The sequence below is a fragment of the Podarcis pityusensis genome, assembly GCF_964106645.2.
Source record: "Podarcis pityusensis genome assembly, chromosome: 5".
Lineage (NCBI taxonomy): Eukaryota > Metazoa > Chordata > Lepidosauria > Squamata > Lacertidae > Podarcis > Podarcis pityusensis.
Window position 1 is genome coordinate 3,801,701 of NC_138032.1, and position 17,400 is coordinate 3,819,100.

The 17,400-nt window shown below is 47.9% G+C and overlaps 1 protein-coding gene across 1 annotated transcript; it reads right to left on the reverse strand.

Moving 5' to 3' along the window:
- Positions 1-5,401: 5,401 nt before the first annotated feature.
- Positions 5,402-17,065, reverse strand: LOC308478104 (uncharacterized protein). The gene is made up of 5 exons (XM_081007383.1): positions 16,878-17,065; positions 11,177-14,878; positions 9,903-9,965; positions 9,505-9,590; positions 5,402-7,517 (listed from the first exon to the last, which is right to left on the reverse strand). Exons 1-5 carry the CDS (start codon positions 16,945-16,947, stop codon positions 7,446-7,448), a joined length of 3,993 nt encoding a protein of 1,330 aa, XP_080863509.1. The 5' UTR covers positions 16,948-17,065; the 3' UTR covers positions 5,402-7,445.
- Between the last annotated feature and the right edge of the window lie 335 nt (positions 17,066-17,400).

Here is a 17,400-nt window from a genome sequence, read left to right on the forward strand (position 1 = left end):
GCCTCTCAGGAGATTCCAGTCATTTATAGGATATGCGTGCGTGGGCTGGAAGCCCTTGACCACTCCCATCCCCCCCCCCCTTTTGCAGGAAGGCTGGAAGGGGCTGAATTTAATAAGCCAACCTCCTCCCCCTCAAACCCCCCCAACACCTGCAAGACCTTCACTTCCCAGTCATATGCAATGCATATCAACCAAATGACACTGTGCCACAAACAAAGAGCTGGAACAAACCAGGTGCGCCTTGCTAAAGGTGCCTGCAAGAGACGGAATATGTAAGATGAAGTCAGAGGGCTGAAACGCAATTGCTCTTAACAACAAGCCCCTGGGAAATGGGGGAGCAGGAGCACCTCTTGACTTTGGCAAGATGTCTGAGTAATGCCCAAATAGTGTCTTCAGCTAGCATCTTGTTTTTTTAAGAAAAACACAACATTATTTTATTATTTTCTCACACGTTGTTTAGTCGTTTGGTCGTGTCCGACTCTTCGTGACCCCCTGGACCAGAGCACGCCAAGCACTCCTGTCTTCCACTGCCTCCCTCATGCTGGTAGCTTTGAGAACACTGTCCAACCATCTCGTCCTCCGTTATCCCCTTCTCCTTGTGCCCTCCATCTTTCCCAACATCAGGGTCTTTTCCAGGGAGTCTTCTCCTGAGGTGGCCAAAGTCTTGGAGCCTCAGCTTCAGGATCTGTCCTTCCAGTGAGCACTCAGGGCTGATTTCCTTCAGAATGGAGAGGTTTGATCTTCTTGCAGTCCGTGGGATTCTCAAGAGTCTCCTCCAGCACCAGAATTCAAAAGCATCAATTCTTTGGCGATCAGCCTTCTTTATGGCCCAGCTCTTTCTCACACGTAATGAACATGATTTAAACTACAATAAACAACAACAGTAGCACACCTAGTCCATTTCTTGGGGAAACGCATAACAGCAGCTTAAAGTTAGACCCACATCAAAGACTCTAATCGTGTAAGTTTCTGCAGAAGTTTCTGTGGCTCTGGGGAGTCTGCCTCCGTTGATTGTCGTGTCTCATGCAGGAGATGAGTGGATGGCAGGTGTTGTAGAAGGATCGAGGCCTCGTCCTGACCTGGCAGGTCAGTTTCTCGGCCAGAGCAATGGGCCACATCTGAGCACACATGAGTCTATTGACGAGCCTGTGGCAGAGCTGGCATCTTGGGAATTGGCACGGCACATTTCCTTCTCTCCACATGGATTTCTAAGTGCCTCAACATGTGTGGGTTCATGCCTGCTGATATAACATCAGTTTGCCTCTCGAGAAGGACTTGGAAGCCTCATAATCTCGTGGAGAGAGAAAACTATCATGAAGTTGGTGCAAATATAATCCTTTCAGCAATGCATGTTCAGAGGCAGCAGTGCTTCGAAATGCCCGTTGCTGCAGACCACGAGAAGGAAAGAGTTCTTGTGCTCGGATTGGCCACTGTGAGAACAGGGTGCTGGACTAGGTGGGCCACTGGCCTGATCCTGCAGGATTGTGACAGAGAAGTCAGTCTGCTCATGGTCCATAAGCACCTAGAAGTGGCAAACACATCCCTCGTTGGTTCTGGAGCTTTCCATCACAGACAGGTGTCACTTAGGGACTCTTTGTGCTGACTTGTGTGTCAGGCATCAGAAGAACAAAGGAAGCTGCCTTATATGCAAGCCATAGAATCACAGAATGGTAGACCTGGAAGGGACCCTGAGGATCATCTAGCGCAACCCCCTCCAATGCAATAATATGCAGTTGCCCGGTACGGGGATCGAACCTGCAACCTTGGCGTTATCAGCACCACACTCTAACCAACTGAGCTATCCAGGAAGGATATAGTCCCGATGCAGCAATAATCTCACCTGATGTAAAGGTGGAGAAGAAAAAGGCTTGCAATAGTTGCAACCCAGCCAGATGGGTGGCATAGAAATAATAAATTATTATATTATTATAATGGACAGCTTTTGTAATTCCGGGATGTCCCAGTTGAAACGGGACAGCTGAGATGGGCTTTTGGTTTGATCCAGCAGCCGGGCTCTTCTTAGCTTCTTTTGCCCCACTTGTGGGGGCCTTCCCAGAGACGTGGGGTTGGCCATGGTGCGAAATGGGATGTTGGATCATTCCGGAACACCCTTTGGCCCTGATCCAGCAGGGGCTCTTCCTGCATTCTTAGGGAACCCATGAGCAGGGGCAGACTTTGCTAACATGGCACCCCGAGCGAGGACCAAATCGGGTGCTCCCCCTAAATATTTCTTATTCCCCAGTTTACTCGGAGAGACAAGGTGCCTGTGATTCCGGACCAACAGATACAATAGAGCATATGCTTCCTCCAGTGCCTGTGTTATAGAGACATCCGTATTCGCCTCATCTCCCCACTACTCCATCAGTAGCCAGGGCGCACGGGACAATTCTATACCTCCTTGCTGCTTTGAGGTACCAACCCTGCTACAATGTACAGTGTTGCCAAGTTCTGCACAGCAATGTTCAAAACTCGTTGGCTGATGACCTGCACCACAAACTAGATTTAATGAACAGTCATATTGGAGTGCTTTGTAAATTGATAGCTATAGACTTTTGTATACTAACCTTTTATGCTCTTCCACATCCGTTTAATGCTCCTAACCCTTTTTTTCGCTTCTTTTCGCTTCTAACAGTCTTTTATATATACCTTCTGTTTTAATAATCTTAGCTTTCCAAAACAGTTTACAGATTTTAAATGATTGTATCCCAACCTAATTATGCTGGTCTATGACCATAAAAAAGATTTGATTGATTGCTTATTCCCACAATAACTCGGGTTTTTTTATTTCTTTAATATTTTGCGCCCCCTGAGCCCTGCCCTAAATCCGTCGCTGCCACGAGATGCTTCCAAGCAATCCAGTAGCCAAAGGTATGCTAAGGTAAAGGTAAAGGGACCCCTGACCGTTAGGTCCAGTCGTGGCCGACTCTGGGGTTGCGGCACTCATCTCGCTTTACTGGCCAAGGGAGCCGGCGTACAGCTTCCGGGTCATGTGGCCAGCATGACTAAGCCGCTTCTGGCGAACCAGAGCAGTATATGGAAACACTGTTTACCTTCCCGCTGGAGCGGTACCTATTTATCTACTTGCTCTTTGACGTGCTTTCAAACTGCTAGGTTGGCAGGAGCAGGGACCGAGCCACGGGAGCTCACCCTGTTGCGGGGATTCAAACCGCCGACCTTCTGATTGGCAAGCTAGGGGTTGGCAAAACCAGTGCCCCAGTCAGGGGCACTAAAATCACCTATCTCTGGGTTGTATGACACATATGTGTACCCCACTATTATGGAATGGTCAAATGCAGAAGCTTCTCGTCCTTCTTACACCACATCACAAAGGCATGCAATTTTTCCTCCCTTCCTCCTCACCTTACCCTAACTCTGGATGCTTCAAGTACTTGGGTCTTGTAAAATGCAGTAATTTCTAATTTGGCTAGTGGGGTAAAGTGATTTTCTTGTGTGTCTCTGTGTGTGTGTTGATACAGTTCCTTGCCAAGGGACCCTTGGCGCACCTCTGCCGATAACTCCCCGGGATGTGGTTTCCAAACAACTAGAACAGGCGTTGCATTTTGCTGCGGGACCCTCGAGAATCCCCAAAACGCAGAAAGGGGTCTGGGAAGACCAGCTTGGCATGCATGCCAGCCGCTCCTGCTTGCAAGCATCGCCCACTCCAAGAGGGCCAGGAATGTTCAATGGGCCTCTGGTCACACTTGAGGAGCCTCTGAGGTATAAACATGCTAATTCTGCCAGTGCCCACACGGCCCATTAACTCTGCTGATGAGGTCACAGACCGTGGGTCATTAAGGGCTCTCCGCTCAGCTGGAACAAACGCCTTGGCCGCGTCTTGCGAAGGGAAAGAGAGGGCATTATGTCACCAGCCAATAAAAGGCAGCATCACTGATAACAGGCACACCTTGTGAGCGGGGCAAACGTCACAGCAGCGCCTCGCTGCTATCAAAAGAATCTTGCAAGGTTTAGATCGATGGAAATTGTTATGTACTGAGCTGAATCCTAGATCAATAGGATCCAGAATGCAGCAGTCTGATTGGTCTGCAGGAGCCACCCAATCCAGCTCCAGTTGGGAGTGAATCAGCGACCTGATTGGCCTGCAGGAGCAACCAATCAGGCTCCTGGATGAAGTGAATCAGCAAACTGATTGGCCTGCAGGAGCAGCCAAACAGGCTTCTGGAGGAGGCGAATCCCTGCGAGAAGCCAAGTTACAGGGAACCAGGCAGAGGGCCTCCACTGTAGTGGCACCCACCCTGTGGAACGCCCTCCCACCAGATGTCAAAGAGAAAAACAACTACCAGACTTTTAGAAGACATCTGAAGGCAGCCCTGTTTAGGGAAGCTTTTAATGTTTAATAGACTATTGTATTTTAATATTATGTTGGAAGCCGCCCAGAGTGGCTGGGGAAACCCAGCCAGATGGGCGGGGTATGTATGTATGTATGTATGTATGTATGTATGAATGAATGAATAAATAAATAAATAAATAAATAAATATTATTTGTACCCCGCCCATCTGGCCGGGTTTGCCCATTCACTCTGTGTGGCCCCCAACAGAATATTAAAAACATGATAAAACATCAAACTTAAAAGACTTCGCTAAACAGGGCTGCCTTCAGATGTCTTCTAAGAGTCAGATAGTTGCTTATTTCCTTGACATTTAATGGGAGGGCGTTCTACAGGGCGGGCGCCACCACCGAAAAGGCCCTCTGCCTGGTTCCCTGTAACCTCACTTCTCGCGGTGAGGTTAACGCCAGAAGACCCTCGGAGATAGACCTGAGTGTCCAGGCTGAGCAAGGGGGGTGGAGATGCTCCTTCGGGTATACTCTGAACATCATCATCATCATCATGCGATAAAACATCAAACATTAAAAGCTTCCCTGTACAGGGCTGCCTTCAGATGTCTTCTAAGAGTCAGATAGTTATTTATTTCCTTGACATCTGATGGGAGGGCATTCCACAGGGCGGGCGCCACCACCGAAAAGGCCCTCTGCCTGGTTCCCTGTAACGTCACTTCTTGCAGGGAGGGAACCGCCAGAAGGCCCTTGGAGCTTGACCTCAGTGTGCATGTTTTAGAGCCAGACCAGAAGGCTGGGAGAATTCTCCTGAAGGATGGCAGAGAAGATTCTTACTAGGGGGCACCTTCATTGGTTAAATGCAAGTCTCCAATTTATTTTCACCTAGCGCCAGATTGGTTTATTTGTTTGTCATATTCTATGGGGGCGGGGGAGCGATTCATAACAACTTACAACAGGAAATGCACCTGAATGCAATTCATAATCAAGATGCCATTTAAAAACAGCAATAAAATGGGCCTCTTTTGCTCTCTTTGATAGAATTTGGCTTTTCAAAACTGGTTCATGAAAGAACTGAATTAATAATAATAATAATAATAATAATAATAATAATAATAATAATTTTATTATTTGTACCCTGCCCATCTGACTAGGTTTCCCTAGCCACTCTGGGCAGCTTCCAGCATATATAAAAACATAATAAAACAGCAAATCTTAAAAATGCTGCCTTCAGATGTTTCCTAAATGTTATATAATTTCTCATCTTCTTGCCATCTGATGGGAGGGCGTTCCACAGGGCGGGTGCCACTACCAAGAAGGCCCTCTGCCTGGTTCACTGTAACTTCACATCTTGCAGTGAGGTTAACACCAGAAGACCCTTGGAGCTGGACCTGAGTGTCCGGGCTGGACGATGGGGCTGGAGATGCTCCTTCAGGTAGGGCTTTAAAGGTCAGCACCAACACTTTGAATTGTGCTCGGAAATGTATGGGGAGGAAATGACCCCATAGCTGTTGATTGAGACAATGAATCTAGGTCCACAGCCCGCAAGCATGTGAGTTTCCCTAGGGAAAATATATCCCATGCAGATATTCCCCTGCCTCTTCCCCATGGAAAACCGTAGGCATCCCATGAGTTGAGGACCTTCTGGTGATGATCCTCATTGATTCAGTTTGGAAAGCCTCTCTCAGATATCTTCCCCGAACTTCTTTTCGAAATCAGGAGCTACCACCACAAAGCATTTGACTTTCCTCCAAGGTGACATTTAACCAAATTCAGCTGCACAAAGGTGTATTAGGCTGATTTTACCAAGCTGATTAAAGAGTTAATAGGTGACTAAGCTGTTATGCAACCTGGCATTTGGCGAGGGGGGGCACAGGAGCGGAGGATTGCCTTCAAGCCCTCCAGACAGCTTTCCAAATTAATGAACTGGATACTTGCGGTGGCGTCACAGAGTTAGCAAACTCCTGAAGCGTTGAGCAGGACACTAATGGCCTGAGGTGTCAGAAGGATTTCTAATAAGGAAGAAATTACAAGATGGGACACTGAGCTCTTTGCAGTCCTCCTGAGGCGACTCTTAATGGGTCAGCTGCTCCACACCTGCAATTGTCACAAAAGCGTCTCCCCTTGATGGCTTCTAGGGTTGAGGGACGAGTTCGATTCAGTTTGAATTTCCATGCAAAACTACCTAATTTGCAGTCCCTGAAATGCAGCTGCCTTTCAAAATCTGCACCGCTCCTAAATTCTCAAACAAAAAAATGTGCACTTTTTATTTTTTATTTTTTATTTTTGTTAAAAGTAAGATTCTGGCGTCTGATATGTGAGGCAACATGTGCAGGTGCTATTTTCCTCATTAGTTTCACCAGAAACTACCGTATTTTTTGCTCTGTAAGACTCACTTTTTTCCTCCTAAAGGGGGGAAATGTGTGTGCGTCTTATGGAGCGAATGCAGGCTGCGCAGCTATCCCAGAAGCCAGAACAGCAAGAGGGATTGATGCTTTCACTGCGCAGCGATCCCTCTTGCTGTTCTGGCTTCTGAGATTCAGAATATTTTTTTACTTGTTTTCCTCCTCCAAAAACTAGGTGCGTCTTGTGGTCTGGTGCGTCTTATAGAGCGGAAAATATGGTAGCTTTCCCTCACATTTCAGCATTTTGGCCAATGGAAAGAGTCACAGCAGTGACTGACATTTAAGAGAAGGGATCTAGTCAATTTGAGATCTTGCTATTTAGGAAAAAGGATCTAGCCAATTCGAGGCAAGGGTGTGGTTGTTTCTGAAGGACCAGGACAACATAGCACTCAAAACAACCAGTACAGTACATTAAAGATAAGGGGCTTGCCTCAGGACCCCTGGTGAATTCATGGCAGGAGTGAAATTTGAGCCAACGACCTTCCGGGTACGTAGCTCAGTCTCTTCACCGCAGTGCTATGCCAACCCTCTGGTCCATTTGCAGATAAGCATAAGGAGCAAACTTTGCAAGCAAGGGGTCTGCACTTAGAGATATCCATTTGCATGTGATGGAAAAACAGAATCAGTTCACACTCTTGTATCAGAACTGGAGCTCAGCTGCTACAGAATCTCTCCGTCTCCTTTAGTGGGGCTCATTCTGCCTTCATTTCTGATCAGCCAGCGGCTGCCGTGAGTCTTTTAGAGCTTTACTTCATCTGCTCTATCCATTTCACACTGAAGGCAGCGCAGGGGAAGTTGGCGTTCAGGTCGTGACTCAGCTGGAGAGGAAAAGACAAACACAGGGGTGGGGGTGGGGAAATGAATAAGATATATGAATTCATGTTAAGGATACAGTCATACCTCATGTTACGTTTGCTTCATGTTACGTTCTTTCAGGTTACGTCCCGCGGTGAACCGGAAGTACCGGAAAGGGTTACTTCCGGGTTTCGTCGCTCACGCATGCGCAGATGCACAAAATAACGTCATGCGCAGAAGCACTGAATCGTGACCCGCACGTGCACAGACGTGCTGCTGCGGGTTGCGCTCTTTTCATGTTGTGAACTGGCCTCTTGAACGGATCCCATTCGCAACCAGAGGTACTACTGTACAGTGGTACCTCAGGTTACATACGCTTCGGGTTACATATGCTTCAGGTTACAGACTCCGCTAACCCAGAAATAGTGCTTCAGGTTAAGAACTTTGCTTCAGGATGAGAACAGAAATCGTGCTCCAGCGGCGCGGCGGCAGCAGGAGGCCCCTTTAGCTAAAGTGGTGCTTCAGGTTAAGAACAGTTTCAGGTTAAGAACGGACCTCCGAAACGTATTAAGTACTTAACCCGAGGTACCACTGTATCAGCATTTAAAGATGACGTGGTGAGTTCAGGGTGGGGTGGGGTTCAGTCTGGATGAGGCCCTGAATTCTTTCCAGTTACTGGGATCCTATAACGAGGCAGGTTACAATCTAACAGAGGAGTTTACTGAATGGGTCAGACAAATTTCTTTGTAAGACAACGAACTTAGCTGGCCACTTACAAGTCCTCATCAGCGTCCCAAAAGAATTAGCTAAATTGAGAGAGCTTCAACTAAGGGCTGATCTTCATGCAGGGGAAAAAATGCTATAAATAAGTCAGAAATTAAATCATTGCAACAAAAGGGGAAAAAACGCTATGTAAAAAACACATTAAAATTTTTTAGCTCTCTGGTGCTATCTGGTTTTGCATGTTTATAACGCATCCAAAACTTTTTTTGACCAATGTAGCTGGGTCCTAAGTGATGGCTTCTGCCAGGCTATTGAGTGGTCCTTTTCTCCACCCCGCTCAGCCAACTGCTAGGTAAGAGGGCAATAGCCAGAGTGGTATGCAAACGGAGCTGGAAGCAGCCTGGAAGCTGGAGAAACAGCAACCTGCTTGCTCTGTGATGGATCCAAAGCTGTCACTAATGGCAAAGCAAGCTCTGTTGGGCTGTTAATACTGTGAGCCCCTCTCTCTGATCACCAGTGTCGAAGCAATGGTTCTTCAACATCAACTTTGTTGGACCAGTCACGTTGTTCGGTTACCTGATTATCGTCTTCCAAAGCAACTACTCTATTCCAAACTTAAAAACGGAAAGTGGAATGCTGGTGGTCAACAAAAGAGGTTTAAAGACTCTCGCAGGACAAATCTAAAAAACTGTAGTATAAACACCAATAACTGGGAAACACTGGCCTGCGAGTGCTCCAGTTGGAGAACAGCCTTTACCAAAGGTGTCGTGGGCTTTGAAGACACTTGAACTCAGGACGAAAGGGAGAAACGCGCTAAGAGGAAGGCATGCTTGGCAAATCCACACCATGATCACTTCCCACCTGGAAACCTATGTCCCCATTATGGAAGGACGTGTGGATCCAGAACTGGCCTCCATAGTCACTTATGGACTCACTATTAAGACCGTGTTCATGGAAGACAATCTTACTCGGCTACGAGTGATTGGCAAAGAAAGAAGAATATATCCTGTAATCTTTTGGCTTTACCTCAAAATTGCTTACATCCCACAGATATTTTGAGACGGTTTAATAATAATAATGGCAATAAAAAGCCCTACCAAGTTGGTGGCCATTGGCCACTCAGATTCAGACTAAATCTTTCAGAAAACATTATCACGTTATTACTAAGAGAAGGAATGATGACTGATCCAAACAGAGCTGATATTATGGTTACCAAGCCCTTAAAATCGCTCCATGTTAAATCAGAAGTTGGTTGGAGGACTCCGTATGATAATAATGAACCCTCACCTTGTTCAAAACCATCTCTTGGGTCGTGGGGTCTGAGATATTCAGGGAAGTGGTCAAGCCCATTGACAAGATGACCTGGGTCCCACCTGCCAGCAGAGGAAAAAAATCACACACAAACCACCACATTTGTTCCTTTTCTCCATCAGTTCAGCCACAAGTCCCGGTATTAGCAGACAGGGAGAAAAATCTTTTCTCCACATCATGTGTTCTTGTATAAACGCCTGTCATTTAATTGCTTTACTTATTTAAGACATTTATATCCTGCTTTTCACGACGGGAGGCATTCAACTGTCCCACGTCCCGTCAGGGCAAGGAAGCAGGAAGAGAAATTGCAGAGTCAGGTGAGATTTAGGAACAGCAACACCGGATGCTTCAGTCCCTGGATGACAAGAGCTTACCTGTATCTGGAGGTAGAGAAGGGCAGGAAGGCCTTGGGGGGGGCCTCTTGGTTCCACCTGGAGCTGCAGAAAGAGCCACAAGAAGACAAGCCAGCTCTTTCTTTGCAAAAGATCCAGCCCCTCCCACATAAGTTGCCCCATCAACCAGCCCAGGCCCTGCTGAGACTAGGGAGAGGGGCTGCTTGTGGGGAACATGAGTAGACCCTTCTCTGCGGTACTGCCCCAGTTGTGAGACTCCCTCCCATGCAGAACTAATAAGAACAACAACAACAACAATAATAATAATGTATGTGTTTGTTAATATATTATAAGTTACTTTGAGTTACTTAAAAAGGTAAAGGGACCCCTGACCGTTAGGTCCAGTCATGGCCGACTCTGGGGTTGTGGCGCTCATCTCGCTTTATTGGCCGAAGGAGCCAGCGTACAGCTTCCGGGTCATGTGGCCAGCAGGACTAAGCCGCTTCTGGCGAACCAGAGCAGCGCACAGAAATGCCGTTTACCTTCCCGCCAGAGCGGTACCTATTAATCTACTTGCACTTTGACGTGCTTTCGAACTGCTAGGTGGGCAGGAGCAGGGACCGAGCAACGGGAGCTCACCCCGTCGCGGGGATTCGAACCGCCGACCTTCTGATCTGCAAGTCCTAGGCTCTGTGGTTTAACCCACAGCGCCACACGCATCCCTCTTTTGAGTTACTCACCTTGGTAAAAAGGAGAAATAATAATAATAATAATGATGATATATGTGTTTGTTAATATATTATAAGTAGCTTGGTAAAAAAGAGAAATAATAATAATAACAATAATAATATCAATTTTGATAAAAACCAGATGTAGTCTGACCCCTGTTTATGTGCTGTGCAAGGTGAATATTCAATTATCCCACTTCTTAGGGTTAGGATAAGGCCAGCCTTATTTGTTTGTTTGTTTGTTAAATTTATATACCGCAGCGTATATATGATCTCAGGGCAGTTATCTCAGCCTACAGATACTTGCATTCCTTCCAGCTCTGCTGCCTAGCTCAAAATGCATGTACTTGTGTGCCTAGGAGCCAACTCCCAGGGGCCAAAGTCCCTTCACACACCCCCAAATGCTTGAGGGGGCTTCCCCTCCCAAGGGTTGACAGCCACTGCCATTCAAATGGTGTGTGTGAGCCACATCATGTGATCAATTCTGTTGGGCAGAACTTAACTGCCCCCCAATATTGTATTCAAGTCGGCCCCCCTGCTTGTGTGAGTCTTCCCTGTTCAGATGAATGTCAAAGTTAGTATGCTTACCTGGTGCTGAAATTGGAAGCTTAATAATTTTGGTCACCTTTGTTGACGATGTGGTGGTGCCAGTTGCCCTTGTGACATTTGTAGTTAGTGTGGTAGCTTGCCGTGAGGCGGTGGGTTTCCCTATTGTCTTTGGTGCAGTAGTGGTTTTGAGCAGTGAAATGGTGGAAGAAGCAACTGTTGAAGTGACCTTGGCAGTTTTACTGGTGGTAGATAAAGCTTCACCTCTGGAGGTGGTTGCGAAGGTCATCTGTGGTCCTGAGGTGAGGGCAGGGGAGCTTCCAGTTGCGGTTGTGAGCTTAGTTGTGGTTGATGTGGTCTGTTTTGGCATTGTGACAACAGGGAGACCACCTTCACCCTTGGTTGCAGCTAGTGATGGGGAGAGGAGTGCTGTCGAAGTGGCTTGATAACTTTGGATAAAAGTTGTGAGCTCAGAGGTGGTTTCACCAGGATGGGAAGAAGGAGCTGTTGTTGGGGTGGAGGTTCCTTCTGCAGATGTGGCTTTTTCTGGACTGTGGGATGCCAGCAGTGTTGACCTATTGTCTTCTACTGCAGTGCTGATGAACATAGTTGGTTGTTGGCTGAGTGTTACGTCTGGAACAGTGCTCCTGGACCTCGCTGTTTGACCTGTAATTTCAGTTGATGGGGTGGTGGAAGAGAGGCCTGTTGACGTGGTCTCTTCTGGCGGTGTACCAGCAGTGGTGGTACTTTCATCCGTGATCTTAGCTAGTGATTCTGTTGGAGTGACTGCACTTCTTTGGATAAAAGATGTAGGATCAACGCTCGTTTCACCAGGATAAGAAGGATGAACTGTTTTTGGGATGGTGGTTCCTTCTGCAAATGTGGCTTCTTCTGTGCCGTAGGATACTGGCAGCGTTGAGCTATTGTCTTCTACTGCACTGCTAATGGAGGTGGTGATCTCTTCTGTTGTGCTGAAAGTCACAACTGCTGGAGTGCCGGTTTCAGATGTCGTTTCAGTTGGTGAGAGAGAACTGTGTGCTGCAACAGTTGTGAGCTGAGCTGTGGATTTACCTGGAGAGGAAGACGGACTGGAGACTGACAAAGTGTTGAGCCTTGTGGCAGTCACAGCAGTTTCGGATGTGGAGGGCTCAGCTGACGTGGCTGGCAATGTGCTTAGCAATGAGGTGGTGGGTTGGGCTGCTGAGCTTGCCTTTGGTGCTGTAGTAGTGAGACTGGGGCTGCTTGTTGTGGTTTGGAGCAGTGAAATAGTGGAAGAAGCAACTGTTGAAGTGACCTTGGCAGTTTTACTGGTGGTAGATAAAGCTTCACCTCTGGAGGTGGTTGCGAAGGTCATCTGTGGTCCTGAGGTGAGGGCAGGGGAGCTTCCAGTTGCTGTTGTGAGCTTAGTTGTGGTTGATGTGGTCTGTTTTGGCGATGTGACAACAAGGATACTACTTTCACCCTTGGTTGCAGCTAGTGATGGGGACAGGAGTGCTGTCGAAGTGGCTTGATAACTTTGGATAAAAGTTGTGAGCTCAGAGGTGGTTTCACCAGGATGGGAAGAAGGAGCTGTTGTTGGGGTGGAGGTTCCTTCTGCAGATGTGGCTTTTTCTGGACTGTGGGATGCCAGCAGTGTTGGCCTATTGTCTTCTACTCCAATGCTGATGAACATTGGTTGGTTTTTGGCTGGTTTTTGGCTGAGTGTTACTTCTGGAGCAGTACTACTGGACCTCGCTGTTTGACCTGTGATTTCAGTTGATGGGGTGGTGGAAGAGAGGCCTGTTGACGTGGTCTCTTCTGGCAGTGTGCCAGCAGTGGTGGTACTTTCATCCGTGGTCTTAGCTAGTGATTCTGTTGGAGTGACTGCACTTCTTTGGATAAAAGATGTAGGATCAACGCTCGTTTCACCAGGATAAGAAGGATGAACTGTTTTGGGGATGGTGGTTCCTTCTGCAAATGTGGCTTCTTCTGTGCCGTAGGATACTGGCAGCGTTGAGCTATTGTCTTCTACTGCACTGCTAATGGAGGTGGTGATCTCTTCTGTTGTGCTGAAAGTCACAACTGCTGGAGTGCCGGTTTCAGATGTCGTTTCAGTTGGTGAGAGAGAACTGTGTGCTGCAACAGTTGTGAGCTGAGCTGTGGATTTACCTGGAGAGGAAGACGGACTGGAGACTGACAAAGTGTTGAGCCTTGTGGCAGTCACAGCAGTTTCGGATGTGGAGGGCTCAGCTGACGTTTTTTCTGCAGGGCTGATGGTCACTTCTGAAAAAGCAGTGGTGGTCTCCTCCGCTGAAGTCAGTTCTCCACGCTTTGTGGTTTCGAATGTGGTTATGTCTTGAGGAGCTAGCGATTGGGATCTTGAGCTAGTTTCTACAATCATAGTGCTGGTGGCTTCTGGGATTTCAGGTGTAGGGCTGCTAGCCACATCACCTAAAGCGCCAGGGCTGGTGGTCATTCCAGATGTTGAACTGCCAGCGGCAACTGTCCGAGGTGAGTTGGTGCGGGGCTGCAGGGCTGCAGAAGCGAATGTGGATGGAGGGGAAACAGTTGAGAGTGTGGATGCAAGGGCTGTGGAGGTGACTTCTACAGTGGTGCTGAAGATTTGTGGATGTTCTGTGGAAGAGACAGATGCCTGCATGGATCTTTCTGCTCCAGTGCTGGGGGTGGCAATACTTTTGGCTGTGGTTATGGTATGCAAAGTAGCAGCAGAGTCTGTGATGGGCGTGGCTTTGTCTTGCGAGGCTGAAGATAGGACTGTAGGGCTTGTTTCTTCTTCCAAAGTAGTAGAATCCATGATTCCAGCTTCTGAAGTGCCAGTGATAGCTGTCGAATCATGCAGTGAAGAGAAGAGGAACGTTGATTGTTGGCTGAGTGTTGGCTCAGTGCTACTGGACCTCGCTGGGGTGGTGGAAGAGAGGCCTGTTGGCGTGGTCTTTTCTGGCGGTGTGCCAGTAGTGGTGGTACTTTCATCCGTGGTCTTAGCTAGTGATGGGGAAATGAACTCTGTTGAAGTGCCTGCACTTCTTTGGATAAAAGGTGTGGGCTCAGTGTTCATTTCACCAGGATAGGATGAAGGATGAACTGTTGCTGGGGTGGCGGTTTCTTCTGCAGATGTGGCTTCTTCTGAACTGTAGGATACTGCCATTGTTGAGCTACTGTCTTCTACTGCAGTGCTGATGGAGGTGGAGGAGTCAGCTACTATGGTGGCATCCGTGGTTGGCAGTGTGCTTAGCAATGGGACAGTGGTGGATTGAGTTGCTGAGCTTGCCTTTGGTTCTGTACTAGTGAGACTGGGGCTGGTTGTGGTTTGTGAAATGGTGGGAGCAACAGAATTGGAAGTGACTTTGGCCGTAGTGTTGATGGTAGGAGAGCCTTCACCTGCGAAGGTGGAATGAGAAGTTACCAGGGTGAACCTGGATGGCCTAGTATTGGTAGAATAGCTTCCAGGTGTGGGTGAGGGGACTGGTAATTCTTCTGTGGACATTTTTGCTTGGGAATGGGTGGTTTCTTCTGCAGGGCTGACAGTCCCTTCTGAAATAGCAGTGGTGGTCTCCTCAGCTGTGATCCGAACAGCGCTTTTACCTGAAGAGGATGATGGGTCAGGACCTGGGGCAGTCCCTGTTGTTGAGGGGTGTGCGCTGGAACTGCTTAGCAATGGAACGGTGGATTTCTCTGATGCATTTGTCTGTGGTGTGGAGGTGAGACTGGAGCTCGTTGTGAAGGCAGAGTGAACTGTGGCTGCACCTGGGGAGGAAGAGAAGTGAGATCGAGTTCTGCACTGTGGCACAGAAAGAGCTCACCTTCTCCAGAAACTGAAAATTTCTTTTAGAATTCCATACTTGGCTAGACAGACAAAAATTCTGACATGGGATATGGCAACATCCTTCACACAGTTTGCACCCCAGCTCAGCAACCTTTTTTAAAAAGATTGTTTTCTTCTGAAAATATTTATGGATTATAAGCATCCCTTTGTGTCTCTCACTGGGCTCCCCTGTAGTGTAGCACCTCTCTCCCTTCCTTCAAAACTCCCCTTAAAACCCACATTTCCCTGCATGGCCTTTGATTTATCCTCAGAATCATCAATCCCTCAGTTTCTCCCCGTTTGTCTGCCTTAAACTGTGAGCTGCTTCTGAGTAGACAGCTGTTTGTGTACTTCCCATGAAACGCTCATGGTTGTATACTGACTTGTTTAATGCTAATAATGCTAAGATTTCTGCTAGCATAGCTTGGGAACGAGTGCAGCTCAGGGTTAGAGCATCCACTTTGCATTCAGGAGATCCCAGGTTCAATCCCTGGTGTCCCCAGGAAGATCTCCAAAGGATCCCAATCTGCAACCTGGAGAGCCACTGCCAGCCAGTGTAGGCAGTATTGAGTCTCTTAATATAAAGAAGCCCCCTATGTTCTTAGTTCAGTTGTGCTACAGCTACTATTGTTCTTAGGCCATTTGCTGGATCCCAAGGTCAGCAACCAGGGACGCGGGTGGTGCTGTGGGTTAAACCACAGAGCCTAGGACTTGCCGATCAGAAGGTTGGTAGTTTGAATCCCCGCGACAGGGTGAGCTCCCGTTGCTCGGTCCCTGCTCCTGCCAACCTAGCAGTTTGAAAGCACGTCAAGTGCAAGTAGATAAATAGGTACCGCTCTGGTGGGAAGATAAACGGCGTTTCCGTGCGCTGCTCTGGTTCATCAGATGTGGCTTAGTCCTGCTGGCCACATGACCCAGAAGCTGTACGCCAGCTCCCTCGGCCAATAAAGCGAGATGAGCGCCGCAACCCCAGAGTCGTCCACGACTGGACCTAATTGGTCAGGGGTCCCTTTACCTTTAAGGTCAGCAACCAGCTGAATGCGAGGGACGCTATTAGGAAGGGATGATAGAGAGCCCCCGGGCTACACCTGGGTTATCCTGCTTGGATTTCAGCTACTGCTCCATCCGCACACCACACTTGTCTCTACACTGGCAACTGTGCAACAGGTGGACAAGTGGACACCTCAGGTGGGGGCAGATTTGGCCCCGGGCTTCCAGTGGCTTACCCTCAATTTGCATGCCTTCCCTCCTCGCCTGAGAACAACTAGAGAAGAAACCGATATGAAATTGACATCCACCCAACTGTTCAAAAGAGATTCCTGAAGCAAGCCTTAGAGGCAAGCCTTAGAATCCATGCCAAAAAGAGAAAGCAGCAGCAGCAGTTTCGTCCAAAGTACCCTGGGGCTTTGCCTGTTACAACACTCCAGCGTATTTCAACAGCTCCCAGGAAAGGAAAGGAAAATACAACCGTGGTGCTATTCAGTTCCCAAAGTGGCTAAAATCCCTAGGGAGCATGGCGCAGTGGAAGTAAAATATGCCACAGACAGAACTGAGCCAGGAAGATGGTTCTGTTGTGAACTGGTTTCTTCTCTGCCTATTTTACTCCATGCTGTCCCTGCAGAAGCATTTCATGCCCCTTCTAGCTGGAAGTTATGAGCTACTCCTCGTGGTACAAGGGACAAGCTCCCTAGTTTTTCGCTGATCTTGAGTAATTCTGCGCCCATGTTTTTACACGAGCCACAAAAACACACGTTTCCATTCCTACGGTTTTTGCTTTCTTTGGCCAAGGGTTATTAACAGCTGATTCGTGTATGAACCAACGCAAGGATTTGGCTGGTTCTGGAACTCCAGCTTCCCTCCAAAGCCACCTTTCTTTCCCCCACCCCCCCTCCCAACACGTTGCTATGCATTAGTCAGTGAGACTTGGCTGCAGTCACTCACCATGGGTCCAGGTGCAGCAGGGAAGACACAGTAATAAAAGGGGCACTACAGGGAAATGATAGCAGCCCATTCCGGCAGTGCTTCTTGCTTGCCCTTCCAATCTGGGACCAGCAGCCCGGTCCGCTCTGTGTGTTGTAAGTCCACAAGTGGTGCTTCGAGAAATCCTTGCTGTTGGTTTACTTCCTTGGCATAGTTTCCTGGTTTGAAAGACAGTTGGAGGGTGGAGTGCCCAAAACCTGCTCCCTTTTTTTTGCTCCAAAGCCTTTGAATAGCTCTCTCACTGTAAGAGCTGTTTGACAGCGGAACGGACTCCCATGGAAAGTGGGGGACTCTCCTTCATTGGAGGTTTTTAAGCAGAGGGCTGGACTGGATGATCCTTAGGGGTCCCTGTCCAACTCTACAATTCTACGATTATATTGTAGGGAATTGTCATTTTTAATAATAATAATAGTAAATTTTATTTATACCCCGCCCTCCCCGGCCAGAGCCGGGCTCAGGGCAGCTAACACCAGTAAAATTACAG

Bases quoted from the DNA above. Each gene is read 5' to 3' on its own strand.
- LOC308478104 (XM_081007383.1), bottom strand. From the start codon at position 16,947: ATGGGCTGCTATCATTTCCCTGTAGTGCCCCTTTTATTACTGTGTCTT. The intron at 9,966-11,176 runs GTAAGCATACTA...CTCTTTCTGCAG, and splicing joins GCTTCCAATTTCAGCACCAG to CTCCAGGTGGAACCAAGAGG. The intron at 7,518-9,504 runs GTGAGGGTTCAT...TTTCCTCTCCAG, and splicing joins AAGAGATGGTTTTGAACAAG to CTGAGTCACGACCTGAACGC.